Raw genomic sequence first — 15,973 nt, forward strand, 5'->3', positions numbered from 1 at the left:
CAGTAGTTGTGGCTTGTAGGCTCTAGAGCGCAGGCTCAGTAGTTGCGGCACACAGGATTAGTTGCTCCTCAGCATGTGGGGTCTTCCTGGACCAGGGCTCGAACCCGTGTCCCCTGCATTGGCAGGCGGATTCTTAACGACTGCGCCACCAGGGAGGTCCCTGTAGACTTTTTAATGATGGCCATTCTGACCGGTGTGAGGTGGTATCTCATTGTAGTTCTGATGTGCATTTCTCTAATAATTAGCAGTGTTGAGCATCTTTCCATGTGCGTGTTGGCTATTTGTATGTCGTCTTTGGAGAAATGTCTATTTAGGTCTTCTGCCCATTTTCCGTTTGGGTTGTATTTTTGTTGTTGAGTTGTATGAGCTTTTTGTATATTTTGGAAATTAAGCCCTTTCCGGTCGCATCGTTTGCAAATATTTTCTCCCATTCCATGCATTGTCGTTTTGTTTTGTTTATGTTTTCCTTTGCTGTGCAAAAGCTTGCAAGTTTAATTAGGTCCCACTTGTTTATTTTTGCTTTTATTTCTATCGAAGGGCCAACTCTTAATAGCACTCCCAGAGAGAGCTACTAAGCCAGCTCTCTGTTCCTAGGCTCATTTCCCAAGAAGCCACCTCTGTCCTTCTTTGTACAGACCTCCAAACATACCACCAAGGAAGCCTCTGCCTGCTCAACCTTCTTTGATGAGCTGGTCCCTCAGGACATGACTCCGTGGGAGATCCCCATCACAGAAGGTACCCTGACCCTGAGGGAGAGGAACCCTCTGTGTGGGAGTGGGTGGGCTTAGCGTTCTCGGGACTTGAGGACGTTCCCTTCTTGTCCCCGGCCTCCTGCTTCCCCCTGTGATCACAAATGCTGGGTGGTTCTGTACCAGTTAGAGCTCTCTCTGGCTGAAGATTTTCATGGATGGGTCCTTTGTATGGAAGGCCTTCCACCGAGGTATTTTTTTCTATCCTTCTGTCTTTTTGCGTCAAGAACTGTGACCCTCTTCTTGTTGAGCAGGCACACGTCACACCTATGTTGCTGCCACCCGAGTCCCTGCCTTGTCTTGGGTCCTGTCCTTAGAGGGTCACCACTGGACCTGGGCACCCCAGTACACCCCACTACACTTTGTTGTGAGGGAATGAATTTTGGGAGTTTGGGGCAAGGGAGACTGAGGGATGCAGAGAATAGGAGGTGGGCTGTGGGCCCTGCTGGGGACAGGAAGCTAGGGTCTGAGGGCAGGCTGATGCAGAGGGCATGCCTCTACCTACAGACACAGACGGACTCCTGAGCCAGGCTCTCCTGCTTGGAGAACTGGGCCCCGCTGGGGAGCTGTGTCTGAAGCAAGAGTGCTTTGCTGATGCCATCATCCTGGCCCAGGCTGGGGGCGCAGATCTGCTGAAGCAAACACAGGAGCGCTACTTGGCCAAGAAGAAAACCAGAATTGCCCCGGTAACTGCCCACCATGCAGGAGAGGAGGAGAGGGGATTACTTGGGCCTTGTCAAGTGGATGTCCATACCTTGGGACTGCTGTTTAGACGATCTGCCTATCTCTCTCTCTCCCTACTCTTAACCACCCCTACCTTACCACTAGCCCCTAGTCAGTGGTCTAACAGGAAGGCTGCTTATGAGGGGCTTTTCTCAGCACATCTGTGTGTGTGACTCCTGCTGCCTACACTGGATGGACGGCTGATGGCCTCCTTCCCTCTCTGCCCATTACAGCTGCTAGCCTGTGTTATACAGAAGAATTGGAAAGATATGGTATGTGCCTGTAGCCTGAAGAACTGGAGAGAGGCTCTGGCCTTGCTACTGACATACTCAGGGCCAGAGAAATTCCCCGAGCTCTGTGGTAGGTGGCCCTCAGCTCCAGGATGGAGTGGTGTGACTCTAGCACGGAGTCAGTGGATACACTGAGGGGGGAGACAGAGGAGCGGCCTGAACTCTGGGAGGTCAAGCCATGTTGTCAGGGACTAGAGTGCATCCCTCTACGTTTAGCAGAGGGCATTTATGGTCCTCTTTTACTTTTTCTTATCACATCTCAGTGCAAGAGTTTTGCCCTTCACTGCAGAGCAGGATTAGCCTCACTGTTGTCTTAAAGCCACTGAGGCTCCTTGTCCCATAGCTCATGGTCCCCCACCTGTTTTCAAACAGGAGGAGGAGGAGCACAGGGAAGCTGTGCCATTTAAGAAGTTTCTGTCTCTACAAACATGCTGGAGACTCGCATGGAGTAGGAGGGTGGCAGGACGCTAACCTCTGAAGCCAGACTCTGTTACGTGTGCTCAGGAAGTGTGGAGCGGCTGGTGGAGTGCTGGGCAAAATGCCCCCTGGCTTCATCCCCCATGGCTCTACAGGTACCCCTTCTCTGCAGGGCCCTGGTCCCCCACACCAGGCCTTTAGGAGGGGCTAGCAGTGGAGATTGCAGGGACATCAGAGATGAGTCTTCTGAGTGACCAGGCTGGAATCAGGGTATTAGGGAAGAGATTAGGGCCCCTAAAGTCTGGGACCTTTTCCATGGATAAACTATCATCTTCCTTCTTTCTCAGTCAAGGGAGACTGAGCAGCAGCTGCTTAGATATTAACCTTCGTAATTTTTTCCCACTTCAGGTTTGGGTGTATAAGTTTACTCTATATTTGAGTAATTGTGAGCTTGGGCCTTCTACTAGCTTCTGTGAAAAGTCCTGTATCTAAATTGTACCAGATACTTACTCTGTGGGTACCCAGAGAAGGTGGGGGTCACAGACTCATGCGGAGACAAGGTCACACATGAAATAAGAGTATAACAGAATCTGAAGTTGATGATGTATTAGCATAAAAGATAAAAAATCCAAAAAGAGGAGGCAGAAATGTACAAGAGTGTGAGACTCAAAACGGCTTGGGAAGTGAAGCCAAGTGGCCCTTCTCTGACTGTCATGTCTCTTATATATCATCACCTGCTACCTGCACCTGGCTATGGCCAGGTGCCCTCATACCCATAGCAGGGAAGTCCTTGGTTGAGCTGCCTGGGCTTGGAGAGCAGGATGTGCTTTGAAGAGGGCTGACTGCCCTTATCCTTGTCCCTATAGGACCTGATGGAGAAGGTGATGGTCCTTAACAGGAGCTTGAAGCTACTGCGGGGTCCTGATGGGGTGAGCCCAGGCCCTGCCACAACCTACAGAATCACTCAGTATGCCAACCTCCTGGCAGCCCAGGGCAGCCTGGTCACTGCCATGAGCTACCTACCCAGTGACAGTGCTCAGGTGAGGGGGGCATGTGGAGAGAGCAAACCATTTCATTCAGTCATCTAATACTGGCTGAGCACTTCCATGTTCCAGGCACTATGCTAAATGCTGAAGCTCCCAGGATAAATAAGATCTAGTCCCTCAGGAGGTTCACAGTCTCTTGGGGGAAAATCAGATATCACTAATTTATCCTGCTATAACAGAAGCTTATACTAAGCACTGTGGGACTTCACAGGCAAGGGGCTGGCTTTGTCTGGAGAAGTCAAAGAAGGCTTCCCAGTGGTTAAAACATTTGAGCTGGACCTTCAAAGAGAAAATAGCTTACCAGAAGATGTCAGGCATTCTAGGCAGAAAGAACAGCAAGAAGGAAGGTTTGGCAGGAATTAGAGACCTTTTGAGTCCTCTAATGGCTGAAATGTAGAGGGTCGGCTGAAGTTTGAATGCTATGTGGGGCCAGGCTTGTAAGAGGGGATGTTTGCTTGTTTTAACTTTACTTAACACAGTTCTTCATGATTAGAACTTTTATAGCCACCAATTCAGCAGCTGAGAGATCGGCTTTTTCATGCCCAGGGTTCTGGTGTCTTGGGCCAGCAGTCTCCCCCTTTCCCCTTTCCCCGGGTTATTGTGGGAGCTGCTCCCCACTCTCAAGAGACATCATCTCCCAGACTGCGATTCCAGTCTTCTCACCAGGTAAGATATTGCTTGTTCATTCATTCAAAAATACCTGTTAAGTGTCTACCAAGTGCCAGGCATGATTCTAGGCACTTGGAATATATTAGTGAAAAAAATGATGAAAATTCCTGTCTTCATAAAGTATGGATTCAGTTATTTTTCTAATAACTGTTTATTGAACAACTACTAGGCACTTAGAACAGAAAGGTACACAAACCATGATCCTTGCCCTTAATCAGCTCATAGTCTAGTCTAGGAAAGATAGGTAAAAATTAACTACAGTAAAATTCATAAATGCCATGATTGGGATATGATTAAAGAGCCATGCGATCACACAGAAGAAAGCAATTTACTGGGGGATGGGGGAAGTTCAGGGAATGTTTCAGAACGAGTATGATGTTTGATCTGAGTCTTGAAGGTTAAAAGTTATTTAGGCAAAGGAAGAGGTAAGGAAGGCTATTTCAAGCAGAGGAATGGCATCTACAAAGGCAGTGAAGGGAAAGTAAGCAGAGCCCATTTGAGGAATGACTAACATTTTAATGGGGCTACAAAACAGGTGTTTGTGGCAGTGGACTGAGTTAGATGAAGCTGGGGTAACAAGTGGTAGTTAGATCAGGAGAGACCTGGCATTCTGTGTTTGAGTTTAGATTTGAGGGACTTCCATGGTGGCGCAGTGGTTAAGAATCCTCCTGCCAATGCAGGCAACATGGGTTCGAGCCCTGGTCCGGGAAGATCCTACATGCCACAGAGCAACTAAGCCTGTGCGCCACAACTACTGAGTCCACGTGCCACAACTGCTGAAGCCCACGCACCTAGAGCGCGTGCTCCGCAACAAGAGAAGCCACTGCAGTGAGAAGCCCATGCACTGCAATGAAGAATAGCCCCCCGCTCTCCACAGCTAGAGAAAGCCGGCGTACAGCAACGAAGACCTGACACGGCCATTAATTAATTAATTAATTAATTAATTTAAAAAAGAGTTTAGACTTGACCCTGAAGGCAGGCAGGCGCTATTGAATGGTCTTATGCAGGGGAAGGACTAGCTAGCTATGTGTCTAGGAAGGGCAAGGCTATAGGTGGTTAGGAAGCTAAAGCAAGAGTTGATGAGGGAATGAAAGACCTGAAACTAGAGAGTGAGGTTGGATTTGAGATATTTAGTAGGTAGAATTGACAGAAACTGGTGATGGTTAAGAGGAGTGTGCTAAATGGGGGGACTGACCACAGTGCCCAGATGGATAGGGTGCTGTTAATTTATGAGACCAGGAGCCTACTAGAGGGGAATAAAATGCAGGGAGATTGTAGATACAGGTATCAGGTAGAAAAGTTCTGATGATTCATCCTGTCCCACCTTTAATTCCCACCCTAATTTTCTTCCCTCCCTCACCTTCCCCCTCCCTCCTCCTCCTTATCCTTCCCTACTTGCTGGCTCTCTCTCCCTCCCTCCCCTCCCCCTTTCCTCTCACTCTCTCTTTTCTATCTTGAAATAATTACAGATTCACAGGAAGATACAATGAAATGTATTGGGAAGTCTCATGCATCCCAAGCCCACCACATCCCATGCCAGTGTCCCACACAACCACAATACCATATCAAGGCTGAGATACTGACATTAGTATAATCCACAGATTCAGATTTCACTGGTTTTACATGTACTTATTTGTGTGTGTGTATGTGTGGTGTGTGTAACCATGTAAGAATTTTACTCTTCATCTTTTTAACAGAGTCCTCACAGAGCAAAAAAATTTAATTTTATAAGGGCCAGTTTATGAAGTTTTCCTTCTATGGATCATGCTTTTCATGTCAAGTCTAAGAGCTCTTAGCCTAGTCCAAGGTCCCCCAAATTTACTACTGTGTTTTTTCTAGAAGTTTCATAGTTTTTATGTTTTACATTTAAGTCCATGTTCCACTTTGAGTTAATTTTTGTGGAAGTGTGAAGTTTGGGTCAGGTTTCATTTTTTTTTTTTTTTTTTTTTTTTTTGCCAATGGATGTCCAGAATCATTTATTGAAAAAGCTGTTCCTCTTCCATTGAACTGATTTTGCTCCTTCGTCAAAAATTAGTCAGACATATTCGTATGGACTTATTTCTCAGTTCCCTGTTCTGTTCCACTGATCTGTGTGTCTGTCCTTCTGCCAGTACCATTCTGTCTTGATTACTACCTCTATATCAGTAAGTCTTGACATGGGGAATAGTAATTTCTCCTACTTTATTTTTCTGTTTCAAAATTGCTTTGGATATTCTAAGACTGCGTCTTTTCACATAAATTTTAGAGGAAGTTTGCCTATATCTAAAAAGAAACTTGCAGAAATGGACAGGAATTGCATTAAAACTATAGATTAATGTAGGGATAGTTGACATCTTTACTATATTGAGTCTTCCCATACATGAACATGGTATGTCTCTCCAATACTGTCTCCATCAGCACTTTATAATTTTCATCATACAGCTCCTGACATGTTTTGTTCATTTCAAACATAAGTATTTAATTTTCTCTTGAGCAATTTGAAATCAGATGGCATTGCATTTTTAATGTTGGTTTCCACTTGTTTATTGTCAGTGTATAGAAATGTAATTGGTGTTTATGTGTTAATCTTGTATCACGTGACTTTTCAGTGCTCATAAATGAGATTCCTGGACTCATTTATTTGCTTTAGGAGTGTTTTGTGGATTCCTTGGGAATTTCTATGTAGATAGTTATGTCATCTGTGAATAGAGACAGTTTTATTTCTTTTTTTCCAGATTGTATGCCTTTAATTTCTCTTGCCTTATTGTAGTACTAAAATAAGAATGGTGAGTGTGAACACCCTAAACTTGTTTCCAGTCTTAGAGGGAAAACATTCAGTCTTTCACCACTAAGTATGATGGTAGCTCTAGGTTTTTTGTAGATGCTCTTTATAAGGCTAAGGAAGTTTTTCCATCTATCCCTGGGGTACTGAATCATGAATCAGTGTTGAAGTTTGTCAGATGTTTTTTTCTGCATCATTTTATATGATCAAATGATTTTCCTTCTTTAACCTGTTGATGTGTGGATTACGTTGATTGATTTTTAAATATATCATAATATGCATTGCATGACCTGGGATAAATCTCATTTGGTTGTGGTATATTATTTTTATATACATTGTTGGATTTGATTTGCTAAAATTTTGCTGAGGCTTTTTTAAAATTTTATTTTATTTTATTTATTAGTTTCTGCTTTATAACAAAGTGAATCAGTCATACATATACATCTGTTCCCACATCCCTTCCCTCATGCATCTCCCTCCCTCCCACCCTCCCCATCCCACCCCTCCAGGCGGTCACAAAGCACCGAGCTGATCTCCCTGTGCTCTGTGGCTGCTTCCCACTATCTATCTACCTTACGTTTGGTAGTGTATATATGTCCATGCCTCTCTTTCGCTTTGTCACAGCTTACCCTTCCCCCTCCCCATATCCTCAAGTCCATTCTCAAGTAGGTCTGTGTCTTCATTCCCGTTTTACCCCTAGGTTCTTCATGACATTTTTTTTTAAATTCCATATATATGTGTTAGCATACGGTATTTGTCTTTCTCTTTCTGACTTACTTCACTCTGTATGACAGACTCTAGGTCTATCCACCTCATTACAAATAGCTCAGTTTCGTTTCTTTTTATGGCTGAGTAATATTCCATTGTATATGTATGTGCCACATCTTCTTTATCCATTCATCCGATGATGGACACTTAGGTTGTTTCCAGCTCCGGGCTATTGTGAATAGAGCTGCAATGAACATTTTGGTACATGTCTCTTTTTGAATTATGGTTTTCTCAGGGTATATGCCTAGTAGTGGGATTGCTGGATCATATGGTAGTTCTATTTTTAGTTTTTTAAGGAACCTCCATACTGTTCTCCATAGTGGCTGTACCAATTCACATTCCCACCTTTGCTGAGGCTTTTTGTGTCTAAGTTTATATGAGAAATATTGGTCTGTAGTTTTATTTTGTAGTGTTAGTATCAGGGTAGTGCTGACCTCATAAAGTGAGTTAGGAAATGTTCCTTCTTCTATATTCTGGAAGAGATATGCAAACTTTGTGTTAATTCTCTGAATGTTTGGTAAAATTCTCCAGTGAAACTACCTAGGCCTCGAGATTTTTTTTGGGGGGGGGAGTTTTTGAATTACAAATTTAATTCCTTTAATAGTTATAGAAATATTCAGGTTTTCTATTTAATTTTGGCTGAGTTTTGGTAGTTTGTGGTTCTTGAGGAATTGGTCTGTTTTTTCTAAGTTGCCAAGTTTATGAATGTAAAGTTATTTGTAGTATTCCTTATTATCTCTTTAATGGCTGCAGGGTCTGTTGTAATGTTCCCTGCTTCATCCTTGATCTTGATGAATTGTGTCTTCTCTCTTTATCTTTGTCAGTCTTTATAAAGGTTTATCAGTTTTGTTGTTGTTGTTGTTGTTGTTTTGCAGTACAGGCCTCTCACTGTTGTGGCCTCTCCCGTTGCAGAGCACAGGCTCTGGACGCGCAGGCTCAGCGGCGATGGCTCACGGGCCTAGCCGCTCCGTGGCATGTGGCATCTTCCCGGACTGGGGCACGAACCCGTGTCCCCTGCATCGGCAGGCGGACTCTCAGCCACTGTGCCACCAGGGAAGCCCTTGTTGGTTTTTTTTAAGAATTAGTATTTTGTTTCATTTTCTCTGTTGTTTTTCTGTTTTCAGTTACTTACCTTTCTTTTTCTTTCCAAGTGCTGACCCTTTTTTCTCTTCCATCAGGTTCTGGCTCCATCTCCAAGGCCAAGGATTTTTACACCTCCGTCATCACTTGTGATGCCCTTGACACCTTCCCGTCCTAGCCCTTATCAGGGCTCCAGAATGCAGAATACAAGTGACTACAGGCCATCTGGGTTCCAGGAAGCCCAGTCTTTGCCTGTGGTCCCTGGGGGTAAGGCCTGGTGAGTGACTGAGTGAAGACCTGTCTAGGCAGAGCACAGAGGAAAACATCTGGCATGGCCAGAATGGATTTGGGAGGCAGTATGTCTATCTAGTGAGAGGAGCTTAGAGTTTGAATTCTGAATTCTCAGTACTGTCAGTTACTGACTTTGTACCTGTGGGCAATATACCTAGCCACTTTGTTTCTTTTGAAAATTGAGAGTGGTTGTTATGTTGGTCATTTCAACCCCACAGGATTGTTCTGAGGGTCAAATAAGGAATATAGTTAAAAGTACTTCGTAAATGGTAGATCTCCATACACATGTATTAGTTATTTATTATTATTATAGTTTTCTTTTTATTGCTGCTTTATTCCTCCTGATGTGCTCTGAGTCTCTCCCAAATTGAAATTTGGTGGCAAATGACCTGTTTCTATCCCATTTCAGCTTTATCTCAGCCGCAGCTGTCAGGAGGGCAAAGGGTGCAAGCTCCTAACCCCGTGGGATTCCTTGGAACATGGCCTCTTCCTGGTCCACCCACAGCACCCCCAGACATTATGCAGGCTGGTTCTGCCTCCCTGCCTGAGACTCCTCAACGGCTCCCTCTGCTTCCCGTGAGAGCACCAGGCTTCAACCCTATGAGCTCCCAGCCACCAGCCCCTCCTGTCACCTTCTCTGCAGCACACCCTCCAGGAGGGCCAGGTGCTCCATGCACCGATGCCTTCCCAACCACTGGCATCTTGACTCCTCAGCCAGGTCAGTCTTCTCCCATGGCCTCCCTCTCCTCCCCTCCCCGCTACCACCTTGGGAGTCTCTTTCCTCAAGCCAGTGAATTGGGGTTGGAGAATGTCAACTCAGAGTGTGGCTGGTCTGTGGAGGGAGGTGTGGCAGACTCCAACTAAAATAATTTTCCTGGTCTTCAGACCAAAAATTCCAGTGTTTTTGATCATGCCGCTAAAATACCTCTATATTTATACTATTCAGGACCTCAAGATTCCTTGGAAAATGCTCCAGTGCCCAGGGGAAACCTCCAGAGGAAAGAGGTCAACACATCTCCCCCCACTCAACCCCTTATACATTCACCGACGACCCACACTCTAGTTCCGTACAGAAAGCAGCCTGGTCCTTCCCGTTCTGCTTTCCCCACTCACTCTTCTCCCCTCAGCTTCCTCCTCTTTCCTTCTTATACACATTCACCATCTTCTCACTTCCAGGTTCCCCACTTACTATTCTGTGCCCTCGTTCATTCATGATTTCTGCCACTCCCTCAAAGTAGGGCCGAAGGAATCTTTCAGCTTAGACTCACGTGCCTTTCTTTTCTCTCTCTTTAGTTGCCAGAGACATTTATGCCCCCAGCACCAATTACTGCTCCAGTTATGTGCCTCACCCCTGAGCCACGAGGGGTCCTTTCCTCACAGCCTGCTGTCCCCAGTGTGAGTCATGCTCCCCCTGGAGCCCCAGGAGAACTTAGCCTGTAGGTGACAGGAATGATGTGTTTCCCTCCTCTTGGAAACCTTTTCTTGGGTATAGAAAAGCAGGGAGCATGGTAGATGGCTTCATTCCTCAAGTTGGAGGCAGACTCTGGGCTGAAGGAGATGGGGTGGGGGGCAGATACCAAGTGTCCCTACTGCAGACAAGAGAGGATGCCCCTCCTCAGCTCTGCTCTAGTGGGAGCAGTGTGACCCCCAAGTCACTGAGGACTAGTCCTGAGGGGAGCAATGAGCAGGACAGCTTGCCTCTCTCTCCTGTGTCCCTGCTCCCTCCTCAGCAACTTCAGCGGCCACATGCGAAGATGGACAGGAAGGAGCTGCCCCCTGAACATCAGTCCTTGAATATCAGCTTTGAGGCGCTTCTGCAGCGCTGCTCCCTGTCTGCCACTGACGTAGTGAGTCTGAACCTTCCCCACGTTGCTCCCCTCCTACCCTAGCTGGTCCCAGGATCCCTTAGCTGTAGACCAGTGCCTGTGTGACTCTTCTTACTGTCCCTGGACATGCTGCCTGTATCTTATACTTGTTTGATGTCCATGTGGAGTTGGGGAGGACTTGTCTGGTCTGGAGGTTATCTCCTTGGTAGCAAGACCAAACAACACTGAGACCTAGCTCTTGGAAAGGCCGCAGGGAGTACTGCAAGGAGGGTGAGACCAGGAGTGAGGAGACCTGCCATTCATTCCTGGCTGCGTCAGCTTGAGCGAGTCACTTGGCCTCTTCAGGTCTCCTTTTTGTCCTCCGTGAAATGAAAGAGCATTAAGCCATTCTAGCTCTAAGGTACCGTGATTCTTCATGGTTCTGTGTAGTGTTAGGCATAGTAGCTGGAATCAGAATCCACTTCCCTCCCTGCAGAAGACAAAACGGAAGCTGGATGACGCAGCCCAACGTCTAGAATGTCTGTATGAGAAGCTCTGCGAAGGGGCAGTAAGTACAGTCAGTGGTGCTCCTCTGCCTCCTGCTCTTCCACCTTCCCCCGTGGCCAAAAGGTGCCCAGTGGCCCTTCCTATGGGCCTCACCGACCCTGAGTTCCTTACAGAATATAGACATCTTGCCTGGACTGGGCTCTAGAACTTAAGTCCTCTCTTCTCCCTTCCATGCCTCCAGAGTAGGGGTGGGGTTGGGCTTACTGACTGCGGGCTAATTCTTCCACAGCTCTCGCCTCCTGTCCTGGCTGGGCTCCACGAGGTTGCCCGGTGTGTGGATGCAGGAAGCTTTGAGCGGGGCCTCGCTGTGCATGCTCAGGTGGTGAGCTGCAGCAGCTTCAGCGAGGTCTCCAGCTTCATGCCTGTCCTGAAGTCTGTCCTCACCATCGCTCTTAAGCTACACATCTAGACCAGGCAGCTCCTCTTGCCAGGAGGCCACTTCTACTGTTACTTAACTCCTTCCTGCAGGAAAGGGGAATTTCGGAACAGATTCCGTTTGTTTTTCCTAGCCCTCTTCCCTTGCTGCCAGGTATATGATGCTGTAGGCTTGGCTCCCAACCAGCAGAGTGCCTGCTCTCCACCCCTTTATGCGTGGCCCTCTGGGATCTGCTCAGGGCTCTCTCAGCCTGTTCTTCTTCACTTTCCCTAAAACTGTACTCCAACAGGGCCTGGCGCAGTGTGTCTTCTCCCCCAGGGATATTCTAAGTGGCTTCTGAGAGGGTGAGCAGGATCGTTATTTCCAAGTCTACCTCGACTGTACCCATCTTGTGGGTCTTTTGTCTTTCCCGTTCTGTGGGTTATGAGCCTGACTTTACCTTTTCCTTGCCTCTGACTTCATATTTCCAGGTTCATACTTCTCTGAGCCACAGAGGCTGGGGTAGAGTTGACTGCGGTTCACCCTTTGAACAAGTCATACACATGAGGGATGGGTGCTGAGCACAATGAAAAGAAGGAACTCAGACCCTTTTAAGAAGGGACCTCTCAACTGCCAGCATTGTTAAGGATGGGCTAGGTGAGGTGGAGGGTGGATGGGATACCTTTTGCTGAGAGCTGTCTTAGGCTATGGGATAGGAACAGAGGGACCACTACCTGTGGGGAGTGGCCCCTGACTCAGCCTGCCTGATCCCTGGCCCAAGGCCTAGACCACTCATTCTGTGATTAGAAGCCAGGTTCTGGAATAGGAGCCATATTAATGAAAGAGTCTTCTAGCACTGTTCTTCAAGGCTTGGAGGCCCTCTTCCCCCAGCCCCACACTTCTCAGGGCTGCCTTCTCTGGCTGCGCTTTCATGGTTGGACTCTGCATTTGAAGCACTGATGTACTTTATGTGCAATAAAGCGGCTTTAGTTTGGTTTCCTCTGTCATCTCCCAATTATTATCTCCTCTAGGTCCTATTTTGCTCTTATCTGTCTTCCCAGTCTTCTTTGTTCTTGTTCCCTGTACCCTAATAAGACAGAGGAGAGGCTTGTGGACAGATAGGAAGTCAGGAGAGTTGAAGAAAGGAGGTGGCACTGAATTAGGCTCTCCTTGCAGCGTTTATGGTCACTCTGCTGTGTGTGTGTGTGTGTGTGTGTGTGTGTGTGTGTCTCCATCCGTGCCTGACATTCAGCTTCAGGGTTTTCCCCACACCACTTCAGGGCTGAGCTCAGCTACACAAAAGGGGCTGGGTGTGAAGCCAGGGTTACGATCTCTAATCCTGTTGTAGATCGCATCATGTCTGCGGGCTAGATGTGTGTGTTTGGGAGGAAAGGATTGTTAGGCAGTATTTGTTTGTAAAGCCACTTGCTCTTCAGATAATACTTGCACTAACTTCTATTGATGAAGCAGTGTGAGCCCCAGCAAAGTCCTTTCCCAAAGTGTCTTTGAAGCCAAGAGCCCATTGAAGGGAAGAAAGGCCGGGAGAGGGGATTAGTTTGTTCAGCAGCTGTGAATTTCAGTGGGAGGTTGATGAACTCCGAAGTCTTTGTTTAAATTAAAGGTGGGTAGAAAAAAGCCGCTGCTGGAGCGAGAGCCTCACTTGGGGCCCTGAACTAACACAAGGAGAAGTCTGAGCTGCGGGGAGCTGTGTACTGACTGCGAAGACTTTTCCCAAACACTTTTCGGGAAAGGTGTTATGAGAAGAGAAGGGGGCGGAGTGGGGGATTAGCATGTGAAATGAAGTTTTCATTGACTCCCGTGGGGGTAGAAGGCTATTTTAATGGCATTTTGTTCTCTTATTTTCTCTTCTTGAGCTCTTTAGAGATATTGTTTTGCTAAGGCAGGCTTTCTTCCCCCTTCTTTCCAGTCTGCGGATTGCCTCTATGGGAGCCAACATAAATATTTCTCCTCCAGGAATGCGGGTTAATTAAAAGGAAATGAATGAGTGGAAGCATCCAATCCAGACCCACAATAGGCGAGTGCCCTGGCCTGCCCTTCCCTCCCACCACCACCAGCAACGCCAGCGCTGAGCACGACCCTGTCTCTGTCTTTGCCCTAACCTGCTGCTAGGGCCAGTTGAGGCTGCGATTCTTTTCAAGAAAAGAAAGCCCTGCCTGTGTGTAGGCTCACAGGCTAGGGACAGGAAGGAGACAGTGTTTTGTCCCCTCCACCCAGCGTCCTTGTCACTTCTCAGGACCTCCCTCTGCTTCTGTCCCCTGGCTGAGACAGATGGACTCCTAAAGAGCACACAAGAGGAGGGAAGGGGCCTAGGTTCCAGGACTCACCCCACGGTACCTTACTAGTTGGTGGAACAAGCCACACATCTTTCTCAGCATCAGTTTAAATCTGTAAAACAGAAGGTTTCACTAGCTGACCTCGAAGGTGTCTTCCCAAGCGACCGGTCTGGTTGTCCACATTTATAAAGGGGAACACAGCACTGGTGATAGATTATAAGAGAGAACCTAACACTCCATGAATGCAGGAGGTCAGTGTGTTGTTCACCACTGTATTTCCACTCTGGTGTTCGTTGAATGAATAAATGAATGAAGAGGTAACGCAAGAGGGGGGAAAAGGCAATCCAGATCTAAGGTAGCTCAGTATTGTTTTCTTTATAGATGCAAATGAATGTGGTACCAATCATATCCATTTGGGAATACAAAACAATAACGTGTGAAGGAACTTCCTGGCAGCATGACATGTTTCAAGTACTGACCTGGAGTTATCAAATGTGGAGGACAATAGTTCTCCTACTTGTATGCAGAGAGACCTCCTGGAGAATGTAGCTTTCCTTTGCAACATTGTACTTTTATATTTTCTAGCTGCCTTGCCAGATTTTCTTACTGTACACTATCAAGTAATTCTGCCAAGTGAGACAGCCAAGTTAGTACATGCTGCTGCTTGATTAGGGACGAAGGGCGAGTTGGGAGATTCAAGAGGCCCAGATCAAAGCTGAGGGAAGGAGCAAAAGGCCTTTTGCTGATGGAACTGGAAATGAAGCACTAGGAGACCCTGAGGGAATCATGTCCCCTGTAAGGAGGGAAGGGGAGCCTCTCTCCTCAGTAAATGTTAGTGGGACCAGAAGATGTGTAGGGATGAGGCCAGGGATTTGAGGTCTGACCTGGCCATTGTGTCAATTTGGAATATGGGAGCCTTTCCACTGTCACTGGTCAGTCTTTAGAGCCTCCACCCATTTTACCCACTTGGAGCCACACCTCCTCTGTGCTTTCTCCTCCTCTACAAGAGGTGAGATGAAGTTGTCTAGCATTTGACCAGTTCTGCTCCGGAAGGGCTGCGGGGCTACCTGGTGCCTATGACCCAGGACCAGCCTAGGGGAAGGGAGATGACCGGCAAGCTCCTTGGGCTGCAGAGGGTCTGTCAGGGATTAGTTCTTCCCTTCCCAGAGCCCTATTTCACTAAGTCCCTGTTGTACTGCTGCTTTCTGAGAAGAGAACCAGAAGACTCAAGCACAACCAGCAGCAAGGTCTTAGCTAAGTGAATGTATTAGTGGAAGATTTATGGGGATGATTTACTAATCCTTGGCAGATTAACCTCTGTCAGGCCAGGATAACTACTTAGGCCATCAGGGAAGTGAGGCTCACAGGAGGATAGTATCCTGGCAAGGTGGGAGGGAGGAGAGGACCTAGAGGTTATATCTTATACACGCTCTTCCCCATATCCCCAAGAATAAGTTCAATACCTGAAAAAAAGGCACATGTCACAGTGACTGCAATAAATTAAGGTTCAAGGTGCTGAACTTCCTATTAACAGTTTCATTGCAGGAAGTTTATGTATTGAAGGAAAGTATCCAGTGCCTGAATCCTGCCTGTTTGAGAACCAGGTTAATGAAAAGGAAGGGTCCCAGCTTCTCCTTCCTCATGACCTGTCTTCAGCGGTGCAAACCAGGGTCTGAATGGGAAATTAGCTTTATTTATCTCAGTCTTGGCTCAGGGGAATAAGATCCTTTGGGGAAAGAGAAGAGGTAAAGTTGGTTGCTAGGAGGCTATAGGTTAGGAGCAGGCAGGACGTTACTTTAAAGTGTAGGAAATGACTGGCAGTCTGCCCTTACATCATTCCTAGATGTCGTGGGAATGTGTCTGGAGCACCTTGGGTGATTGTCTAGGAAGGTCATTGCCCCACTGGCAAAGTCCATTAGAGACATGGTATCACAAGGATGAGTGGCATCCTTGGTTTTCAGCAAGTCAGCGTTCTAGGGTTCCCATTTCCTCCATCTTCAACCCCTGCTTCTAGGAACCAACCTCCAAAGACATGCTTTTTCCTGGGTCAGTTTCCTCAGTGTCCCTTCAGGGAAGGAAAGAAGGAAAAGGGGGAGAGAAAGCAGAGATTCCTGGGGAGTCTATGCTAGCAGTTAGGGAATCAGAAGCACAGGAGGGC

At 46.9% G+C, this 15,973-nt stretch overlaps 1 protein-coding gene across 1 annotated transcript in view; it reads left to right on the forward strand.

Moving 5' to 3' along the window:
- Positions 1-12,517, forward strand: part of SEC31B (SEC31 homolog B, COPII coat complex component) — a 32,302-nt gene extending 19,785 nt beyond the window's left edge. The window contains 15 exon segments of the mRNA XM_081231973.1: positions 636-735; positions 1,257-1,435; positions 1,706-1,832; positions 2,174-2,211; positions 2,215-2,334; positions 3,046-3,219; positions 3,730-3,891; positions 8,602-8,760; positions 8,762-8,780; positions 9,204-9,512; positions 9,741-9,799; positions 10,088-10,230; positions 10,488-10,641; positions 11,096-11,167; positions 11,396-12,517. Of these exon segments, the coding sequence (XP_081088099.1) occupies positions 636-735; positions 1,257-1,435; positions 1,706-1,832; positions 2,174-2,211; positions 2,215-2,334; positions 3,046-3,219; positions 3,730-3,891; positions 8,602-8,760; positions 8,762-8,780; positions 9,204-9,512; positions 9,741-9,799; positions 10,088-10,230; positions 10,488-10,641; positions 11,096-11,167; positions 11,396-11,575 (1,995 nt within the window). The 3' untranslated portion in view covers positions 11,576-12,517.
- Positions 12,518-15,973: the final 3,456 nt, after the last annotated feature.

This window comes from Mesoplodon bidens (genome assembly GCF_964165515.1).
Source record: "Mesoplodon bidens genome assembly, chromosome: 1".
Classification (NCBI taxonomy): Eukaryota; Metazoa; Chordata; class Mammalia; order Artiodactyla; family Ziphiidae; genus Mesoplodon; species Mesoplodon bidens.